The 19336-nt window shown below is 44.2% G+C and overlaps 1 protein-coding gene across 2 annotated transcripts in view; it reads right to left on the bottom strand.

Moving 5' to 3' along the window:
* The window catches only part of EIF4B (eukaryotic translation initiation factor 4B), a 35303-nt gene extending 22737 nt beyond the window's left edge, over positions 1-12566 (bottom strand). For both annotated transcript variants that reach the window (XM_003906442.4, XM_009180802.3), the window contains exons 1-3: positions 12233-12566; positions 2640-2777; positions 243-451 (exon numbers count right to left, since the gene is read on the bottom strand). In XM_003906442.4, coding sequence (XP_003906491.1) covers positions 243-451; positions 2640-2777; positions 12233-12245 — 360 coding nt within the window. In that variant the 5' untranslated portion in view covers positions 12246-12566. The remainder of the gene's footprint in view (positions 1-242; positions 452-2639; positions 2778-12232) is intronic.
* Positions 12567-19336: the final 6770 nt, after the last annotated feature.

Genomic DNA, 19336 nt, shown 5'->3' on the forward strand with positions numbered 1-19336 from the left:
CCCAGCTAATTTCTGTATTCTTAGTAGAAGAACACAACATTAGCCAGGCTGGACTCCAACTCCTGACCTCAAATGATCCACCCACCTCTGACTCCCAAAATGCAGGGATTACAGGTGTGAGCCACCATGCCCAGCCTTAAATTGTATTTTTAGTTGTTTAAGAGCAACTGCCGATTCCACAATTAGTCTTTTTTAGACACTATCCTCAATATCTAGTTAATTATTACAACTTTTACACTTACATTTAATCCTCTAAAGAATTCCTTAATTGACTCTTCTGTCACATCATAGGGTAGGTTCCCTAGAAAAGCAGTGTAGGGTGGCGATTTGGGAAGACGGCTCCGGTCGATATTGGGTTCCCGAGCAGCCCGTGGAGCAGTGGGAAGGATGGAACGGTCAATTGGAGGCGCCCTGTACACATCGTCGTCATTACTGTGCCACGTTGTTGAAACTAGGATAGAGGAATGAATACAAGAATTAGAAGAAACGTCTCTCACTACTGTCATAGAACAAGAGGACCCATGTTAACTGCCAAATATTAAACATGCTACACAAGGAAACAGACAAAAAGAAAAAGTGGGGGTTCACTAATAAGGGCACTTTACAAAAAGAAGATGCTTCTGAGATTAATTATGACACCTCAATCCTTATATAGCAAAGAAATACTATTCCATAAATGTATGGAATTATTCCATAAATACAACTGTTCATGGAATATTACTGTGTGCCAGCTACTTTATATTAATTATATCCCAACTTATCTAACAGTCCTATGAGGCTGTCCCCCATTCTACAGAAAAGCAAACTCAGATTTCACACAGTAATTTGCCCAAGGTCACAGATGGTAAAGCTAGGATTCAAACCTGGGTCCCTCTTACTCCAGGTGTATTTAACGACTACTGACAACTCTCGTACTCCTAGTGGCGAGGCTAAAGTGAGTATTTTTCTGCATGGTCTATCCTCCCTTAAAAACAATAGGCCCAGCTCGGTGGCTCACGCCTGTAATCCCAGCACTTTGGGAGGCCAAGGTGGATGGATCTGACGTCAGGAGTTTAAGACCAGCCTGACCAATATGGTGAAACCCTGTCTCTACTAAAAATACAAAAATTAGCCAGGCACGGTGGCGCGTGCCGGTAATCCCAGCTACTTGGGAGGCTGAGACAGGAGAATCGCTTGAACCGGGAGGCGGAGGTTGCGGTGAGCCAAGAGACTGCGCCACTGCACTACAGTGTGGGCGACAGAGACTCCGTCTGAAAACAAACAAAAAATACAACAACAACAATCTTTCCCTACAGAACTGTCCATGAATTTGTACTTCAGATACCAACACTTATGGGAAGTACGACCTATATAAAATTTCCTGTTTTGGCTGGGTGCGGTGGCTCATGCCTATAATCCCAGCACTTCGGGAGGCTGAGGCAGGTGGATCATGAGGTCAGGAGTTCAAGACCAGCCTGGCCAAAATGGTAAAACCCCAACTCTACTAAAAATACAAAAATTAGCTGGCGCGGTGGCAGGCACCTGTAATCCCAGCTACCCAGGTGGCTGAGGTAGGAGAATCGCTTGAACCCCAGGAGCAGAGGTTGTGCTGAGCTGAGAGCGCGCCACTACACTCCAGCCTGGGTGATAAGAGTGAGACTGTATCAAAAAAAAAAAAAAAAAAAAAATCCCATTTTTAGGAATTATGAGAACAGGTCACAAGAAAAATTATTCTTTCAGCATGCAATAAAAGATTTTCAGGAAAAAAACAATGGTAATGAGATTTATGTCATACCTGGTAATTATAAAAAATAGCTCCTGATTATTTCTGGTGACTCCCTGAAGGTACAGAACTTGTCCAAATGACACTCAATGACTCTTCTTTATTTTCCCACCATAATTAGTGTTCTCATTCCTTTTCCTCAGACCAGTTTTGTTTACCCAAGGACACTGATTTTATACTAATAACTCCTAGAACTAATTATTCCTTGGCTCTGAGTAAACATAGCTAACAGATTACACTGAAACATCACTTTTTGTTTTTAATTTTTTTGAGATGGAGTCTCGCTCTGTCACCCACGCTGGAGTACAGTGGCATGATCTCGGCTCACTGCCACCTCCACCTCCTGGGTTCAAGCAATTCTCCTGCCCCAGCCTCCCGAGTAGCTGAAATTACAGGCACATGCTACCACGCCCAGCTAATTCTTGTATTTTTAGTAGAGACAGGTTTTCACCATGTTGGTCAGGTTGGTCTTGAACTTCTGATCTCACATGATCTGTCTACCTCGGCCTCCCAAAGTGCTGGGATTACAGGTGTGAGCCATTGCGAGCAGCCTGAAACATCACTTTATGAGGACCCCATAGAATTGCTTACTTTTAAAATGAAGAAAATGAGGCCCAAAAGAATAGTAACTTAAGAAGTCTGTTAGTGCAAGAGCAAGAACTAGCAAAGCTCTCTTAAATGACCCCTTCAGTCTTCACTGCAAAGTCTGATAGCCCAAACCTCAGAATAAACCTTAGATTCTACAAAATATGTAAGATTTCAGGTGCTAAAAAATGAGTAAGTTCTTTTCAGATTACAAATGATGTGAATTATTATGTAATAGGTTTTCTCTAGAAAATAATAAACATTCCAAACATGATGACAAAAGAAAAATTACCATCTCCTTCCAGGTCATCCGTTTCATCAGCCCAGCTGACTGGTTTGGAAACATAGGTGCTTCCTCCACCAGTACCCCCATCCTCAGCCAGAAAGTCTGTTAGGGAGATAGTCTTCCCCTTCTTATTCTTCTTTTTTGCTGTTTTAAAAGGCAAGAGAAAGATTATTCATCAATACCCAGATATTTACAGAGCTGTACAATGCAATATTGTAAAACGTTATTTTCAAAGAAAGTAACATGGACACTCCTCAAATGGTTAAATTATGGCATTTCCATGAAGGGGTACTATACAGACATAAATAAGGAGAAAGCACAATATAATGGTACAAAAAGAAGAACTGAACAATAAGAAATTTAAAAGTTGCAGAATATCTATTATGTGTAAACACATGTTTACGTATGGAAACGGGTCTGGGTGTTTGAGATACCCCCGGAGAGTATGTTTGGAGTGTGGGGGCAACCTTTTATTTTCTACTATATTGACTTATCATTTGAGATCTTTAATTTTGTAAGTACTTCTATTCAGTTACTACTTTCACTGCTCCTTGGATAAAAAAGATGAATAAAAATTCGTATCTCACATAACATATTCTGTATGGCAGTTCTGAAGATTGTTTGACACTTGTAAACAAACCATAGGAGGAAGGAATCACAACTATCCTTTTTCTTTTTTTTGAGACAGAGTCTTGCTCTTGTATCCCAGGCTGTAGTGCAGTGGTGTGGCCACGGCTATCTGCAGCCTCAACCCTCCCATGCGATCCTCTCACCTCAGCCTCCTCAATAGCTGGGACCACAGAGGTACACCACCATGTCCAGCTGATTTTTAATTTTTTTTTTTTTATTCCCTATGTTGCCTAGGCTGGTCTCAAGTATCCTGGAGGATCCTAGGCTCAAGTGATCCTCCTGCCTCAGTCTCCCAAAATGCTGGGATTACAGGTATGAGTCATGGTGCCTGGCCACAACTATCAATTTACAGAAAAGGAAACTAAGTCTCAGAGAGGTTAAGTGAAACACTAGATGTCTGTAAAGTTACACAGACATTAGATGGCTAGGCTGAAGATAAAACCCAAATTTTTTTCATACGAAGTCCAAGGTTCTTTCTATATACCAAGGTATCCTTGTCTCTCAGCAGCTTATTCTATGTCAGATTATCAAAACCATGGTAAAACGTACTGCTATTTGTAGTGTTCAAATGGTAAAAGTCATATTCCCTAGATCTCTCTGCCCTCTAGAAAAAATGTCCTTCTCTACTGTAACAACACTGCATATGAGGATATAATGCTAAAAGGAAAACACAAGAAAACCCTAATAACCAATACATTTAAGTGTTTCCCACCATTATGGAATACTTAGTAATCTCCAAATGGTTCAGCTTAGCGAACTGACACTGCTCTTTCTTTTTGGTCCTCAGAACTTCTGAGAAGTTACCACCAATCAAGAACTAATTCAGAAGAGCAGAAGGGACTCAGTAAAGTTCCAGAACTGGCCTGATAGCAGACACTACATGATTAAGAAAAAAGCAAGCAGCTTTGTTGTAAAAAAGATTGGCTTCATGGTTTTTATAATCATGAATTTCTCCTCCATGTTCCAACTGTCACCTGATTTTTAATCCAAGAATATCAAAGTTGATGTACCCCTTTGTTTAACTGAAGGTTGCTTTCTCAGTTGGTATCTGCCTTTCTTTCAAAATTCAACTTTCAGGAAATAAAGGTAACCAGTTTGCTATGAATGTTAACACACAGCCTTCCGGACACAATCGGAACCTGAAGTATTACGGTCTCAACGTGCAAACCAGATGAACCCGGCTAAAATAATCAAAATTGACCATGAACATGGTATTTTCCATATCTCTCAAGTGACTTAACATTAATCCAGCTCCGAAAGTATCGTTTATGATCAACCAGATCACATTCTGAATCCATCCTACTTTTATTTTTTGAGATGAAATCTCGCTTTGTCATACAGGCTGGAGTGCAGTGGCGTGATCTTAGCTCACTGCAACCTCCGCCTCCCGGGTTCAAGTGATTTCTCCTGCCTCAGCCTCCCAAGTAGCTGGGACTACAGGTGCGTGCCACCATGCCAGGCTAATTTTTTTTTTTTTTAGTTTTAGTAGAGACAGGGTTTCACAGTGTTAGCCAGGATGGTCTCGATCTCCTGACCTTGTGATCGGCCTCCCAAAGTGCTGGGATTATAGATGTGAGCCAACGCGCCCGGCCTGCTTTCTTTTTCTTTTCTATTTTTTTTTTTTTTTTGCAGTGGTGCAATCATGGCTCACTGAGGCTTTGACATTTTGGGCTCAAGCAGTCCTCCCACTGTAGCCTCTTGAGTAGCTAGGACTATAGGCATGCACCACCACGCCCAGTTAATTTTAAAATTTTTTGTAGAGGCGGGGGTCTTGCTACGCTGCCCAGATTGGTCTTCAACTCCTGGCCTCAAGTGGTCCACCCTGTCTCAGCCTTCCAAAGTGCTGGGATGAGATGTGAGCCACTGCACTTGGCCTTATTCCATAGCTTTCAAAGAATACAGTTATGCAGATGTTGGGTCTCATAGCACTTTTATTGCTGCAGCTCATATGCAAAAGTTTTTTTTTTTTTTTTGAGAGGGAGTCTCACTCTGTTGCCCAGGCTGGAGTGCAGTGGCACCATCTTGACTCACTGCAACCTCTGTCTCCCAAGTTCAAGTGATTCTCCTGCCTCAGTCTCCCGAGTAGCTGGGATTACAGGCACGTGCCACCAAGCCTGGCTAATTTTTGTTATTTTTAGCAGAGACAGGGTTTCACCATGTTGGCCAGGCTAGTCTCGAACTCCTGACCTCAAAGGATCCACCCACCTCGACCTCCCAAAATGCTGGGATTACAGGAATGAGCCACTGTGCGCCCAGTCTCATATGCAAAGATCTACGGGAGAGTTTAATAAGCTAACATGAATAAGACATGAGGTAAACCACTTATAGTGCCTGGGCTTATTTTAGACTTTTTCATATCATTTAATTCAAAAATAGAGTCTGGGATTAACATGATGCTAGCTAGATATCCTTACCCTCATGGGGCTTAATCTAGTATCATCAGCTAATATCCAATTATTAACCTGTCCTTCCACTGGGAGGATAAAAATAGAACTGGTGGTCAGTACAATGAGGTCAAGTTCAACATAAGAACATAACAATCTGAATAAGGTATCCCTTTCCTCTTTGTTCTATATACGTATCTTCTACCAAAACAGCAGAATGTGGAATTAATCTGCCCTTTAGTCCGATTTGGCTTAAATCAACTTTGTAGATCAGTTTCTCAACTCTTACCCCTTGACTCCTTTGACAAACAAGTTTCCTCTTTAATGTTATTTGAAATTTCCAAGCAAATTAAATATCATGACTAAAAAATATTAAAGGCACTTTTAAATCTTAGAATGTCTTTTCAAATCACAAGTCTCCCCCTCCTCTGATTGCCACCCACTCCCAGGCCCTCTGGTTAAGAAATTACTGTTGGACGAGTCTTTTTTTTTTTTTGAGACAGAGTTTTGCTCTTGTTGCCTAGGCTGCAGTGCAATGGTGCAATCTTGGCTCACCAAAACCTCCATGTCCCAGGGTCAAGCAATTCTCCTGCCTCGGCCTCCCGAGTAGCTGGGATTACAGGCATGCGCCACCACACCTAATTTTGTATTTTTAATAGAGACGGGGTTTCTCCATGTTGGTCAGGCTGGTCTCCAACTCCTGACCCCAGGTGATCCTCCTGCCTCCGTCTCCCAAAGTGCTGGGATTACAGGCGTGAGCCACTGCACCCCAGCTATTAGATGAGTCTTAAAAAAAAAAAACAGGCTAAAATTCCGTACAAGATCTTTAACTTATTTAACTGCAGCAGCAGCATTGACTCAGTCACAACATAAGCAGCAGGTTTAAAGGAATTAGCCCTTGAAAAGCAAAATCAATAAGCCTAAAGTAGGTGCCCGTGTTTGTTCCACTCCATTTCATTCCAGTAACTGAGAAAAGATGTTATCTAAATCCTCCATGCCCTTTGCTCCCCCAATACCTAGGCCCACTACATGTTTAGATATCAACAGTGTTCCCTCTGCCTTATAAGTAAAGCACTGTTTAATGCTCCAGGTTTATCAATCCTTTGCAGTTCGACAATGAACTGGTCCAATTCTTTAATTTTCTCTAAATCTTATGTGAACTGGTTAAAAAGGTAACAAATCAATCACCTCGCAAAACAAAACGTGTCCCAATTATTTATACACGGTCTACAGTGGGGAAAAGACACCACCAGCTCTTTATATATCCATACAGGTTTAATAGAAGATCTTAAAAACGGAAATATTGCTAAGTCCAGAAGCCCTTAAACAAGAGACAACACATTCATGGTTTTCTTAATAAACAGAATTTGTTATAATAGACACTAAAATAAATACAACCTACTTCTTAACTCAGAGTTTCTCTATTTCAGCACTACTCATATTTTAGCTTAGGTAATTTCTTGTCATGGGGCGATCTTTAGCAGTATCTCTGACTCTGCTCATTAGATGCCAATAGCAACCCCCGAACCCCATTCCACTGTGACAACCAAAAGCGTCTCTGGACACTGCCAAATGCTCTATGGTGGGATGGGGGTTTGGGATGAAAGACTGTCCCTTAGTTGAGAACCATGTTCTAAGTGATGTTTCACTTCAATGAATAAAAAGATAAATGAAAAGGAAATGTTAGTCCTATACAAAGGACTTTTCTTTGGGGGTGATAAAAAGGTTCTGAAATTAGATAATAATGATGGTTGTACATCTCTGAATACACTAAACCCCACCAAATTGTACAGGGCCTTGCTGTGTCACCCAGGCTGGAGTACAGTAGTGAGATCATGGCTCACTACAGCCTTGACCTCCAGGGCTTAAGCAATCCTCCCACCATAGCCTCCCAAGTAGCTAGGACCACAGGTACATGCCACCATCCCTGGCTAATTTTTAAAAAAATTTTTGTAGAGATGTGGTCTCACCATGTTACTTAGGCTGGTCTTGAATTCCTGGGCCTAAGTGATTGATCCTCCTGCCTTGGCACCCCAAAGTGCTGGGATTACAGGTGTGAGCTACTGCACACGGTCCAAACTGTATACTTTAAAAGGGCAAATTTTATGGTATACAAATTACATTGAATAAAGCTATTATTAAAAGTGAGTTCTGCCAAATTCTCCATAATTAAAGGCTACTTTAGGCCATGCGTGGTGGCTCATGCCTGTAATCTCAGCACTTTGGGAGGCCAAGGTGGGAGGATCACCTGAGGTCATGAGCTCGAGACCAGCCTGGCTAACACGGTGAAACTCCATCTCTATAAGAACTGCTTGAGCCCAGGAGGTGGAGATTGCAGTGAGCCGAGACCATGCCACTGTACTCCAGCCTGAGTCATAGACTGAGACTCTGTCTCAAAACAAAAACAAAACAACAAAAAAAGCTACTTTAAATAATGAATTAATGATTAACAAATGTTTCCCTAAATCAACAACATTGTATAAACACAATCAATCTACCCAAATAGAGTGTCTAGAATTAGACTAATTACATTGGTGTTTAAAGCCCAGCCATGAAAAGACATTTCATGCAATGTAATATCATAATATTTCACCTTCACCTTTACTGCACTATATAGATGCTCCCCGACTTTATGATAAGACTATCAGGATAAACCCATCTCAAGTAAAAAAAGCATTTACTATCCAGATAAACCCATTGCAAAGCTGAAAAGATCCCAATGTAAACCACCCTTTGATTTAGTTGGGGATTGGGTAAGTTTAGCATAATAGAGATAAAGACTAAGTCAGAACTCATAAGCTCCACCATCTTGACTCCTGTGCAGATTCAGTTTCATGACCTCTCTGTGCCCAATTACTTCATTTTGACACAAGAAGAAAGATGCCGTACTACCTTTTCCTTATCCCTCCAGGGATACTGAATTTGATCATTTACATAATCAAAGTAAGTGCCCAATGCATGCCATACTAACCATTACACAAAATGGGAGACAGGAGCTACACAAATTCAAATTAAACTTCTTGATTTGAGTACTTTCCTACTATTGGGACCATAGCAGTATCTACTACAAATTTAAGAAACTGGCTCATAAATGTACATAAGGCAAATCTAATTACAAATATGCACTTAAAATACTGTACTCATCAGTTATTTCCTCTACCATTATGAAAAGAGAATTCCAGAATGTTTTGAGATGAAACATACCTCTTTTTTCAATGACATTACTTAGAAACACTGCTTTATCTTAACTGACAGTATTCTGTATTGGTATTTAAACTTTCAAAAAGAGTTAGTTTTAGCCTTCTGGGTATCTTACTCCCAGAATAACATATACATGATGGAGGATGGAATTTGAAACTGGGTAATCTATAGGCAATATATAATGGCAACCCTTAAAACCATTTTACTGTGAGAGTTAGCAGTGTATGAAAACAACCACTGCAGAGCATCTTCTCCCTATAAAAATAATCAAATGAGATGTCACACAGGATGGCATTTTGAAGCATTATGGAAATGAAAGGCCTGTGCATGAGCTTATGTATGTTATTTCCAATTTAAAATTTTTTTTTTTTTTTGAGATGGAGTCTTGCTCTGTCACCCAGGCTGGAGGGCAGTGGTGCAATCTCAATTTACTGCAATCTCTGCCTCCTGGATTATAGGCGTGAGCCATCGTGCCCAGCCCAACACCCCGCTAATTTTTGTATTTTTAGTGGAGACTGGGTTTCACCATGTTGGCCAGGCTGGTCTCGAACTCCTGTTCTCAGGTGTTTTGCCCACCTCGGCTTCCCAAAGTGCTGGGATTACAGGCATGAGCTACTGCAACCTGCTCAATTTGAAAGCATTTTAAATGTTAAACTGTATCAAACGCATCTGATTCCCTCTAGGTAAGGGGAGAGCAGACAAATAATGACCACTTTCCAGATAAAGAAACTGAGATTCAAGAGGTAACTGGCTTGTAACAAGTCTATTAAAGTAGTCACAATGAAAATTTAAGAGAAATGAAAAACTTCGTATTTTTAAGACTTTTTTTTTTTTTTTTTGAGATGGAGTCTTGCTCTTTTGCCCAGGCTGGAGTGCAGTGGCACAATCTCGATTCACTGCAACCTCTGCCTCCCAGGTTGAAGTGATTCTCCTGCCTCAGCTTCCTGAGTAGCTGGGATTACAGGCACGCGACACCACACCCAGCTAATTTTTGTATTTTTAGTAGAGACAGAGTTTCACCATGTTGGTCAGGTTGGTGTCCAACTCCTGACCTAGTGATCCGCCCGCCTCAGCCTCAGCCTCCCAAAGTGCTGGGATTACAGGCGTGAGCCACCGCGCCAGGCCTTGAAGAATTCTAAGAAGCAGAGCAAGAAATTAAGTGTACTGGCTCAATGTATCAAGTTTCTAGGAATTCAAACTATCCTCATTCTATAGTTAGTTCTGAGACCTACCTTAGTTCTTGAAGGTCAATAATGGATCACACTGGAAACTGGTATTGCTGCAAAGAATTTTTTGGTCTCATTTAACAGTAAAAGAGGCATAATGAAGTTGTTTTATGTATTTTCACACAGAATACATAACATCCATTTCCCTCATCAGGGAATACTGGTTACTTCACAAAGCCAATGTGACTGGAAAAGAGGGGCGGGGAAACCATCCGATAAACCCCAGATTCCTCAAGGGCAGACTGAAAGACGTGACTTGTGCTCAGATACCAGTACCAGCTAAAAAGATTTACTGAAGTGAATTAAAGGAGATGAGGGTTTTCAAAGGAGTGGAGTAAATATGGAAGAACAAGAAAATGGGACGGCACTGAGTAAATCCCTTTAATCAGTCTGGATTTCCCTCAACTTGGTAAAACAAAGGACATAAATTGCTGGCACGTCTTCCGCCTCTAAAAAAAAAAAACCAAAAGTTAAGAAAACACAAATTTTCTTCACTAAATTACTATACTAAACTGTTAAGGTGGCAAATCCAGACCAAGTAAGTACTTTAAGCAATGGTTAGTTTAAAATATATTTAGGACTTGTACTAGCCCACTGGAGAAAAAAATTTGAACATTTTTGTAAACTTCAGATGCTTTAGGGCAGCGTCCTAAACTGATGATGACACCTTGATACTTTTAAGTTGCTGAGGAGTCTCAAAGATTATGAGCTTGCTCTGCCAGCTGAGAGCAGTGTGGCCTTAAATAATATTCCTCAGCTGGGAAATACCACCAGCTCTCTGCAGTACCTCAGGATCGAAGGAGACAACAATGCACAAAAGTGCTTGGTCAACTGTCAAGTGTTACACCAATGAAAGATCTTCAAATGCACCTCAAATTTCTCAACATTTTCCAAAGCCAACCATAACCCTTAGCTTCTTTGTAACAGAGATGACGAATTACCGAGTAAGAAATGAGCACCCAGAGATAGAAGTTCAAATAATGTTTTCAAGAATGCAAGGTCATGCCAGAGAAAACAAACTATATTCCCCAAACTAAAATCAATGCTACAAAATGTTGGGTCATCACTGCTCTTACAGGCCCATTAGATATGTAAGTAGACTTGCAAGGCAACCTCCAAGGTTGTCTAAAGAAGTAAGCAACTCCAGTCACTAGTAATACATAAAGTAAGCAACTCCAGCCACTGGTAAGCACTATCTTAAAGTACCTGCTGGTAGTTGTACAGTTACCTTAACAACAACAACAACAAAGCTGAAATCTACCATTGGAGCTATCCAAATTCAACCAACGTGGAAGCGCCAGAAGAGAAACCTGATCCTTGCATATAGCTGCGCTGAGTAAAAACGCCTCCAACTGAGTATGAGAAAAAAGCCTAGAAGGAAATCCAGGTGCACACCCGTGCTTCTCAACACGTGGGTGCACCACACTGGGTTCCCCACCCCCCAATAGCACCAACCTCCAAGCCTAACACACATACCCTTGGAAGAATACAGGCACAGGGCCACACTCTAGAAAGGGAAGAGACAACCTAAAAGGACATAAAAAGAGCGCAACACAGGCGCGTTAAAAGCTTCCTATCTGGGTTCTAGCGCAAGGACTGAAGGCGCGCCCGTCTCCACTACCCTCGTGTCTCCCACCGCGCACGCGCACCACTGCCTTCCCCCGCCCCTCCACCGACTCGCGCTAGCGTTCCAACTGCTCCCCCCACACTTATTCCCCTGCCCCCGACTCCGGTCCGCTACAGCCTCGCGCCTTGGAGACGTAACCTAATGTGCACTCGTCCGCGCAGCAACCGCCTCCTTCCTTCCTCCACGCCTTCACGTGGGCACGGTGCTTCACGTCTACGAAAAGGCCTCGCACCACCCGCACACCTTTCTGCGCCTCCTTCTCCAATTCAAGCCAGAGTCCACCATTACTGCCTATTCCAATCTCGCGCAGAAAGGGTGAAAAGAGTGTGAGGGGGAGGGGAAGGTGTCCTTCCCCTCCCCCCCAAACATCCCGAGGTAGTAACCTAACAGGGCTACGCCGCCAGCCTGCCGCAGCCCTCAATTCAGAAAGGAACCGGTGCCAGCAGTTCCCCAACTTCAGGAAATCAGTGGATCACGCTCGGAGGGGGGTTTCCGAGCCCAGTCCTTGGCCGCGCTCGGCTGCTCGCTCACCTGAGGCCGCCATGTTGGGAGAGGGAAAGAGAACGCAAAGGACCCGGATGAGGCAATCACGTGATTATAGCGGGCGCGTCGGGCTAGGAGACTCGAAGCTGGGAGGGGGCGGGGAGGTGAGGACGGAGACAGGAGGCGGGGCGGCGCTGCTCTAGGTTCGTAAAGCTGCGCGGCGAGGTGGCACGGCTTCCGACGGGAAGACATGCGCGACATGTGGCCAAAGGGGTGGGGCCTGGGTTGTCGCGAAACCCCTCACGCTTTACGTAGGGCTACACGCGGGCGCAGGGCTGGGGTTGAGCCCTGGCCGGCCTCGTGATGCATAGACTTCCTGCCGGAAGAGTGACGGGAAGGGTGGGGCTTCGCTGCTGGTTCCGCTTACTCTGCACGGAGCCGGTGATGGGTGTGGCGAAATGGATGTTCTGAAAGGGAAGAGTCTGAGTTTAACGTACTTTTTTTTTTGAGACGGAGTTTCGCTCTTGTTGCCCAGGCTGGAGTGCAATGGCGCGCGCGACCTCGGCTCACTGCAACCCCCGCCTCTCAGGTTCAAGCGATTCTCCTGCCTCAGCCTCCGGAGTAGCTGGGATTACAGGCGCCCGCCACTATTCGCTGCTAGTTTTTTTGTATTTTTAGTAGAAACGGTATTTCACCATGTTGGCCATGCTGGTCTTGAACTCCTGACCTCAGGCTGTCCACCGCCTCGGCCTCCGAAAATGCTGGAATTACAGGCGTGAGCCACCGCGACCGGCCTAGTTTTTAAAAGCCACATCAGAAATTACTGTTTATTTTTATTTATTTTTATTTTTTGAGACAGGGTCTCGCCCTGTCGCCCAAGCTGGAGTGTAGTGGCACGATCTCGGTTCACGGCAGCCTCAACCTCCGGGGCTCAAGCGGTCCTTCCACTTCAGCCTCCCGAGCAGCTGGGACTACAGGCGAGCGCCTCCAGGACCAGCTAATTAAAAAAAAGTTTTTGTGTGGAGACAGAGTGGCGGGCGTCGGGGGGCGCTGTATCTCCCTATGTCGCCCGGACTGGTCTCGAACTCCTGGGCTCAAACATTCCTCCCTCCGTGGCCTCCCACAGTGCCGGGATTACAGGCGTGAGTCACTGCTCCCCGCCAGAGTTTGTTTTCAAATTACTTTTTGTAAAGGCAAAACAAATCGAGGGTCTTGTTTAAGAATGGCTTTAATGAGGCATGTTCAGACGGAATAAGAAGGTAACAAATGCTGAAGACTTAATTCCCATGGGCTTTTACCTCATTTAATGCTCCAATTTACTGACTAGGTTTAGTCAAATTTAGGCCTTCAGGATTTCTGAGACTAGGGCTATTCATGCTTCCCCTAGCTGATGTTCCATTTCATTCATTCAATGAAAATTTTTGTTGCTCACCATGTGCCAGGCACAGACATTTGTGGGTACAACATGGAATAGAACTGTCCCAAAAGGGGTTATATTCTAGTGGGGGAAGGACAGATATATAAGCAACTAATAAATAAAATATTACAACAAGTATTCTGTGAGTACTTAAAACAAGGTGGTGTAATGAAAAGTGATTGGGTGCAACTTTAGATTGCCTGTCAGAGGAGACCTCTGAGGAAGTGACATTCAGACGGAGATCTAAATTATAAGCTGCCAGCACTGGGAGTGCCTTCTGAAGAGGTTTAGGAGAAGACAGGATGCACAGATGGGATTGCTGCAATATGGTGAGGGCAGGGGAGGGAAGCGTGGTACAGGATGAATCCTGAGAGATAGGGGCTGGATCATGTGAGACTGTGTAACCAGGTTTAGGAGGTGTTTGGATTTTGTCTCAAGGGGATTGGGAAAGTATGGAATGATTTAAAGCAGAGAAATGTCATGACTTGAAATAAAATTTTAAAAAGGATTATTTAGTATCCTGATGTGAGTGGTGGTTACATGGGTGTATATCTAGAATTCATATACTTAAGATTTGTGTACTTTATGTAAGTCACGCGTTAATTAGAAAAAAAGAGATTACTCAGGCTACTGAATGGAGAGTGCAGTTGTCAGAGGCATTTGAACCAGAGCAACTCCTTGAATAGGGCTGGGTAAAATAAGTCTGAGACCTGCTGGGCTGCATTCCCAGAAGGTTAGGCATCCTTAATCACAGGATGAGATAGGAGGTCAACAGAAGTTATAGGTCACAAAGACCTTGCTGATAAAACAGCATGCAGCAAAGAAGCCGGCCAAATCCCATCAAAACCAAGATGGCGACTAAAGTGACCTCTCCTCACTGCTCGTTATATGCTAAATATAATGCGTTAGCCTGCTAAAAGATACTCCCACCAGGCCTTGACAGTTTACAGATGCCATGGCAATGTGAGGAAGTTACTCTATATGGTCTAAAAGGGGGAGGAACCCTCAGTATGGGAATCGCCCTCCTCTTTCCAGGGAAGGCATGAATAATCCACCCCTTGTTTCACATAAAATCAAGAAATAATTATAAGTATTCTTAGTCAAGCAGCCCGTGCTGCTGCTCTCTGCCTATGGAGTAGCCATTCTTTTATTCCTCTTTCTTTTCTTTTTTTTTGAGACAGGGTCTCACTTTGTTACCCAAGCTGGAGTGTAGTGGCGAGATCATGGCTCACTGCAACCTCCCGGCCTAAAGTGGTCCTCCTACCTTAGCCTCCCGAGAAGCTTGGACCACAGGCACGTGCCATCATGCCCAGCTAATTTTTGTATTTTTTTTTTGTAGAGATGGGGTTTCCCTATGTTGCCCAGGCTGGTCTTGAACTCCTGAGCTCAAGTGATCCACCTGCCCCAGCCACCTAAATTGGTGGGATTATGGGTGTGAGCCACCATGCCTAGCCAATTCTTTTTTTTTTTTTTTTTTTTTTTTGAGACGGAGTTTCACTCTTGTTTCCCAGGCTGGAGTGCAATGGCATGATCTCGGCTCACTGCAACCTCTGCCTCCCAGGTTCAAGCAATTATTGTACCTTAGCCTCCCAGGTATCTGGGATTCCAGGCTGCTGCCACCACGCCCAGCTAATTGTTGTATTTTTGCTAGAGATGAGGTCTTACCATGTTGGCCATGCTGGTCTCAAACTCCTGACCTCCAGAGATCCACCCACCCTGGCCTCCTAAAGTGCTGGGGTTACAGGTGTGAGCCACCATGCCCAGGCAACGAAATAGGTTTCAAGACAAAAACTGAAAGAGACAAAGAGGGTCATGATATAATGATAACGGTCAATTCAGCAAGAGAATATAACAATTGTAACTATATACACACCCAACACTAGATCACCCAGATATATAAAGCAAATATTATAATAAAGAGATAGACCCCAATACAATAATAGCTGGAGACTTCAACACCCCACTTTTAGCATTGGACAGATCTTCCAGACAGAAAAATCAACAAAGAAACATCGGACTTAATCTACATTGTAGACCAAATGGACCTAATAGGTATTTACAAAACATTTCATCAAATGGCTGCAGAATACACATTCTTTCCTTCAGCACATGGATCATTCTCAAGGACAGACCATATGTTAAGTTACAAAATAAGTCTTTTGTTTGTTTTTTGAGGTGGAGTTTCACTCTGTCACCCAGGCTGGAAGGCAGTGACACGATCTCGGCTCACTGCAAGCTCCACCTCCTGGATTCACGCCATTCTCCCACCTCAGCCTCCCAAGTAGCTGGAACTACAGGCGGCTGCCACCATGCCTGGCTAATTTTGTTTTGTATTTTTAGTAGAGATGGGGTTTCACCGTGTTAGCCAGGATGGTCTTGAATCCCCGACCTCGTGATCCACCTGCCTCGGCCTTCCAAAGTGCTGGGATTACAGGCGTGAGCCACCGTGCCCGGCCAACAAGTCTTAAAACATTCAAAAAATTGAAATAATATCAAGCATCTTCTCTGATCACAATGGAATAAAACTAGAAGTCAATAACAAGAGGAACTGTGGAAACTATACAGACACACAGAAATTACCCAGTATGCTCCTGAATGACCAGTGGCAAAATGAAGACGTTAAGAAGAATGTCATGAAAAATTTCTTGAAACAAATAATAATGGAAACACAAAATACCAAAACCTATGGGATACAGTGAAAGCAGTACTAAGAGGGAAGTTTATAGCTATAAGTATCTACATCAAAAAACAAAGTAAAACTTCAAATAAACAACCTAACGACGCATCTTAAAGAACTACAAAGTTGGCTGGGTGCAGTGGCTCACACCTGTAATCCCAGAACTTTGGGAGGCTGAGGTGGGCACATCACGAGGTCAGGAGTTCGAGACCATCCAGGCCAACATGGCGAAACCCCGTCTCTACTAAAAATACAAAAATTAGCTGGGTGTGGTGGCACGCACCTGTAATCCCAACTACTGGGGAGGCTGAGGCAGGAGAATCGAACCGGGAGGTGGAAGATGCAGTGAGCTAAGATCGCGTCACTGCACTCCAGCCTGGGCAACAGAGCGAGACTCCATCTCAAATAAATAAATACATAGATACATAAAAAGAAATAATGGGGCTGCATGCAGTGATTGATGCCTGTAATCCCAGCACTTTGGGAGGCCGAGGCAGACAGATCACCTGAGGTCATGGGTTCGGAACAGCCTGGCCAACATGGTGAAACCTTGTCTCTACTAAAAATAACAAAAATTAGCCAGGCATGCTGGTGCATGCCTGTAATCCCAGCTACTCAGGAGGCTGAGGCAGGAGAATCGCTTTAACCTGGGAGCTAGCGGTTGCAGTGAGCCAAGATCATGCCATTCCAGCCTGGGCGACAAGCAAGACTCCATCTAAAAAAAAAAAAGGAAATAGTGAAAGTTGGTGGTAAACGGGCCTAAAATGGTTGTAAGGTTTTCATATTCTACATGAAGAAGTAGAATATTAACCTATCCCTAGGCTGTGAAAAGTTATGGATGTGTTTTCTAAGGCCTAGAGCAAGAATTTAAAAAGTAATGTAATTAGGTATAGCTGGCCGGGCACGGTGGCTCCCACCTGTAATCCCAGCACTTTGGGAGGCCGAGGCAGGGGGATCACGAGGTCGGGGATTCAAGGCCATCCTGGCCAATGTGATGAAACCCAACATGGTGAAACCCTGTCTCTACTAAAAATACAAAAAATTAGCTGGGCATTGTGGTGGGCACCTGTAATCCCAGCAACTTGGGAGGCTGAGGAAGGAGAATCGCTTGAACCCAGGAGGCAGGGGTTGCAGTGAGTGTAGATTGCGCCACTGCACTCCAGCCTGGGCGACAGAGTGAGACTTAGTCTCAAAATAAATAAATAAATAAATAAATAAATAAATAAATATCAGAGTAGAGATAAATTGAAATGAAGAAAACAATACAAAAGGTCAACAAAACAAAAAATTTTTTTGAAAAGATGAACGAGATTGAGAAACTTTTAACCAGACTAAGAAAAAAAAAAAAAGTGAAAACCTGGCTGGGTGCGGTGGCTCATGCCTGTAATCCCAGCACTTTGGGAGGCTGAGGTGGGCGGCTCACGAGGTCAGGAGATCAAGACCATCCTGGTTAACACGGTGAAACCCTGTCTCTACTAAAAATATAAAAAAATTAGCCAGACGTGGTGGTGGGCGCCTGTAGTCCCAGCTACTCGGGAGGCTGAGGCAGGAGGATGGCATGAACCTGGGGGGGCGGAGCTTGCAGTGAGCAGAGATCACGCCACTTCACTCCAGCCTGGGTGACAGAGCAAGACTCCATCTCCAAAAAAAAAAAAGAAAAAGTAAAAACCTAAATAAATCAGAAATGAAAAAGACATTACAACCGGTACTGCAGAAATTCAAATGATCATTAGTGGCTACTGTGAGCAACTGTATGCCAATAATTTGGGAAATCGAAGAAATGGATAAATTCCTAGACACAGAAAGTGGATTAGTGGCTGTCTAAGGTTGGGAGGATGGAAGAAGTAGGGGCAGGGGAGTGGTAACTGCTAAAGGGATGGGTTTTCTTTTTCAGGGTAATGAAAATACTCTAAAATTGATTGTAATGATAGTGAAAGGAGTCGGGCACATTCCTCAGCCCCGGGCTAACAACAAACAAGCCCAGTACAAACACATCCCATCCCACCACATATCGCCATATATCTCTCAAACTTCCTGAGCCCAGTACAAACATCCCATTCCACCACATATCGCCATATATCTCTCAAACTTTCTGAGCCCAGTACAAACACATCCCAGCCCACCACATATCGCCATATATCTCTCAAACTTCCTGAGCCCAGTACAAACACATCCCATCCCACCACGTATCGCCATATATCTCTCAAACTTCCTGAGCCCAGTACAAACACCACCTGGAAAGTCTCCGATAAGGAGACAGCCGTTCGAAGTTTTACTAAAGGCGCGGGAACCAAAAGAATTCCTTTGTTCCCCTGTAACTTTCGGGCTATAAAAAGCAAACACTCACATTATTCGAGGCCCTCTTGTATGCTGTGGAATGGAGGGACCAAGTTCAAACTTGTAGTAAAGATCCTTGCCGCTTGGCTTTGACTCTGGACTCTGGTGGTCTTCTTTGGGGGAACAAACGGTCTGGGCACAACATCTGGGGGCTCGTCTGGGATTCCCCAAGCCCACCAGACCCCTGGTCAACGGATCTACTAGGATCGATCTACAGATAGGTGAGCCGGCTCATCTCCATTTGTCTGTCTGTGTCTGTTCTGAATCTGAATCTGTGACTCGCGAGGTCTGAAACTGGAGCTGGCGCAGTTCTGGCGGACGCGCTATAGGACGGCCAGTGGAGACCGGTGGGAGACGTCCCCTGGCTCTTGTCTGATCTAGTCTGGGATCTGGACTGCCGGAGCACCATCGCGACCCAGGCAGCTAACTCTGACCTGGGCTTCCGGTGCGTGCTTGCGAATCTGGGCTGCCCTGAGTGCGTTTGCGATTTGGGCAGCAGCTGTCTCTGATCTGGGCTGCCGGAGCACAATTGCGACCCGGGCAGCTAACTCTGACTCGGGCTTCCGGTGCGCGCTTGCGAATCTGGGCTGCCCCGAGCGCGTTTGTGATTTGGGCAGCAGCTGTCTCTGATCTGGGCTGCCGGAGCATGATCGTGACCTGGGCAGCTAACTCTGACCCAGGCTTCCGGTGCGCGCTTGCGATCTGAGCTGCCTCGAGTGCG

Source organism: Papio anubis, chromosome 9 (genome assembly GCF_008728515.1).
Source record: "Papio anubis isolate 15944 chromosome 9, Panubis1.0, whole genome shotgun sequence".
In the NCBI taxonomy this organism is placed as follows: domain Eukaryota; kingdom Metazoa; phylum Chordata; class Mammalia; order Primates; family Cercopithecidae; genus Papio; species Papio anubis.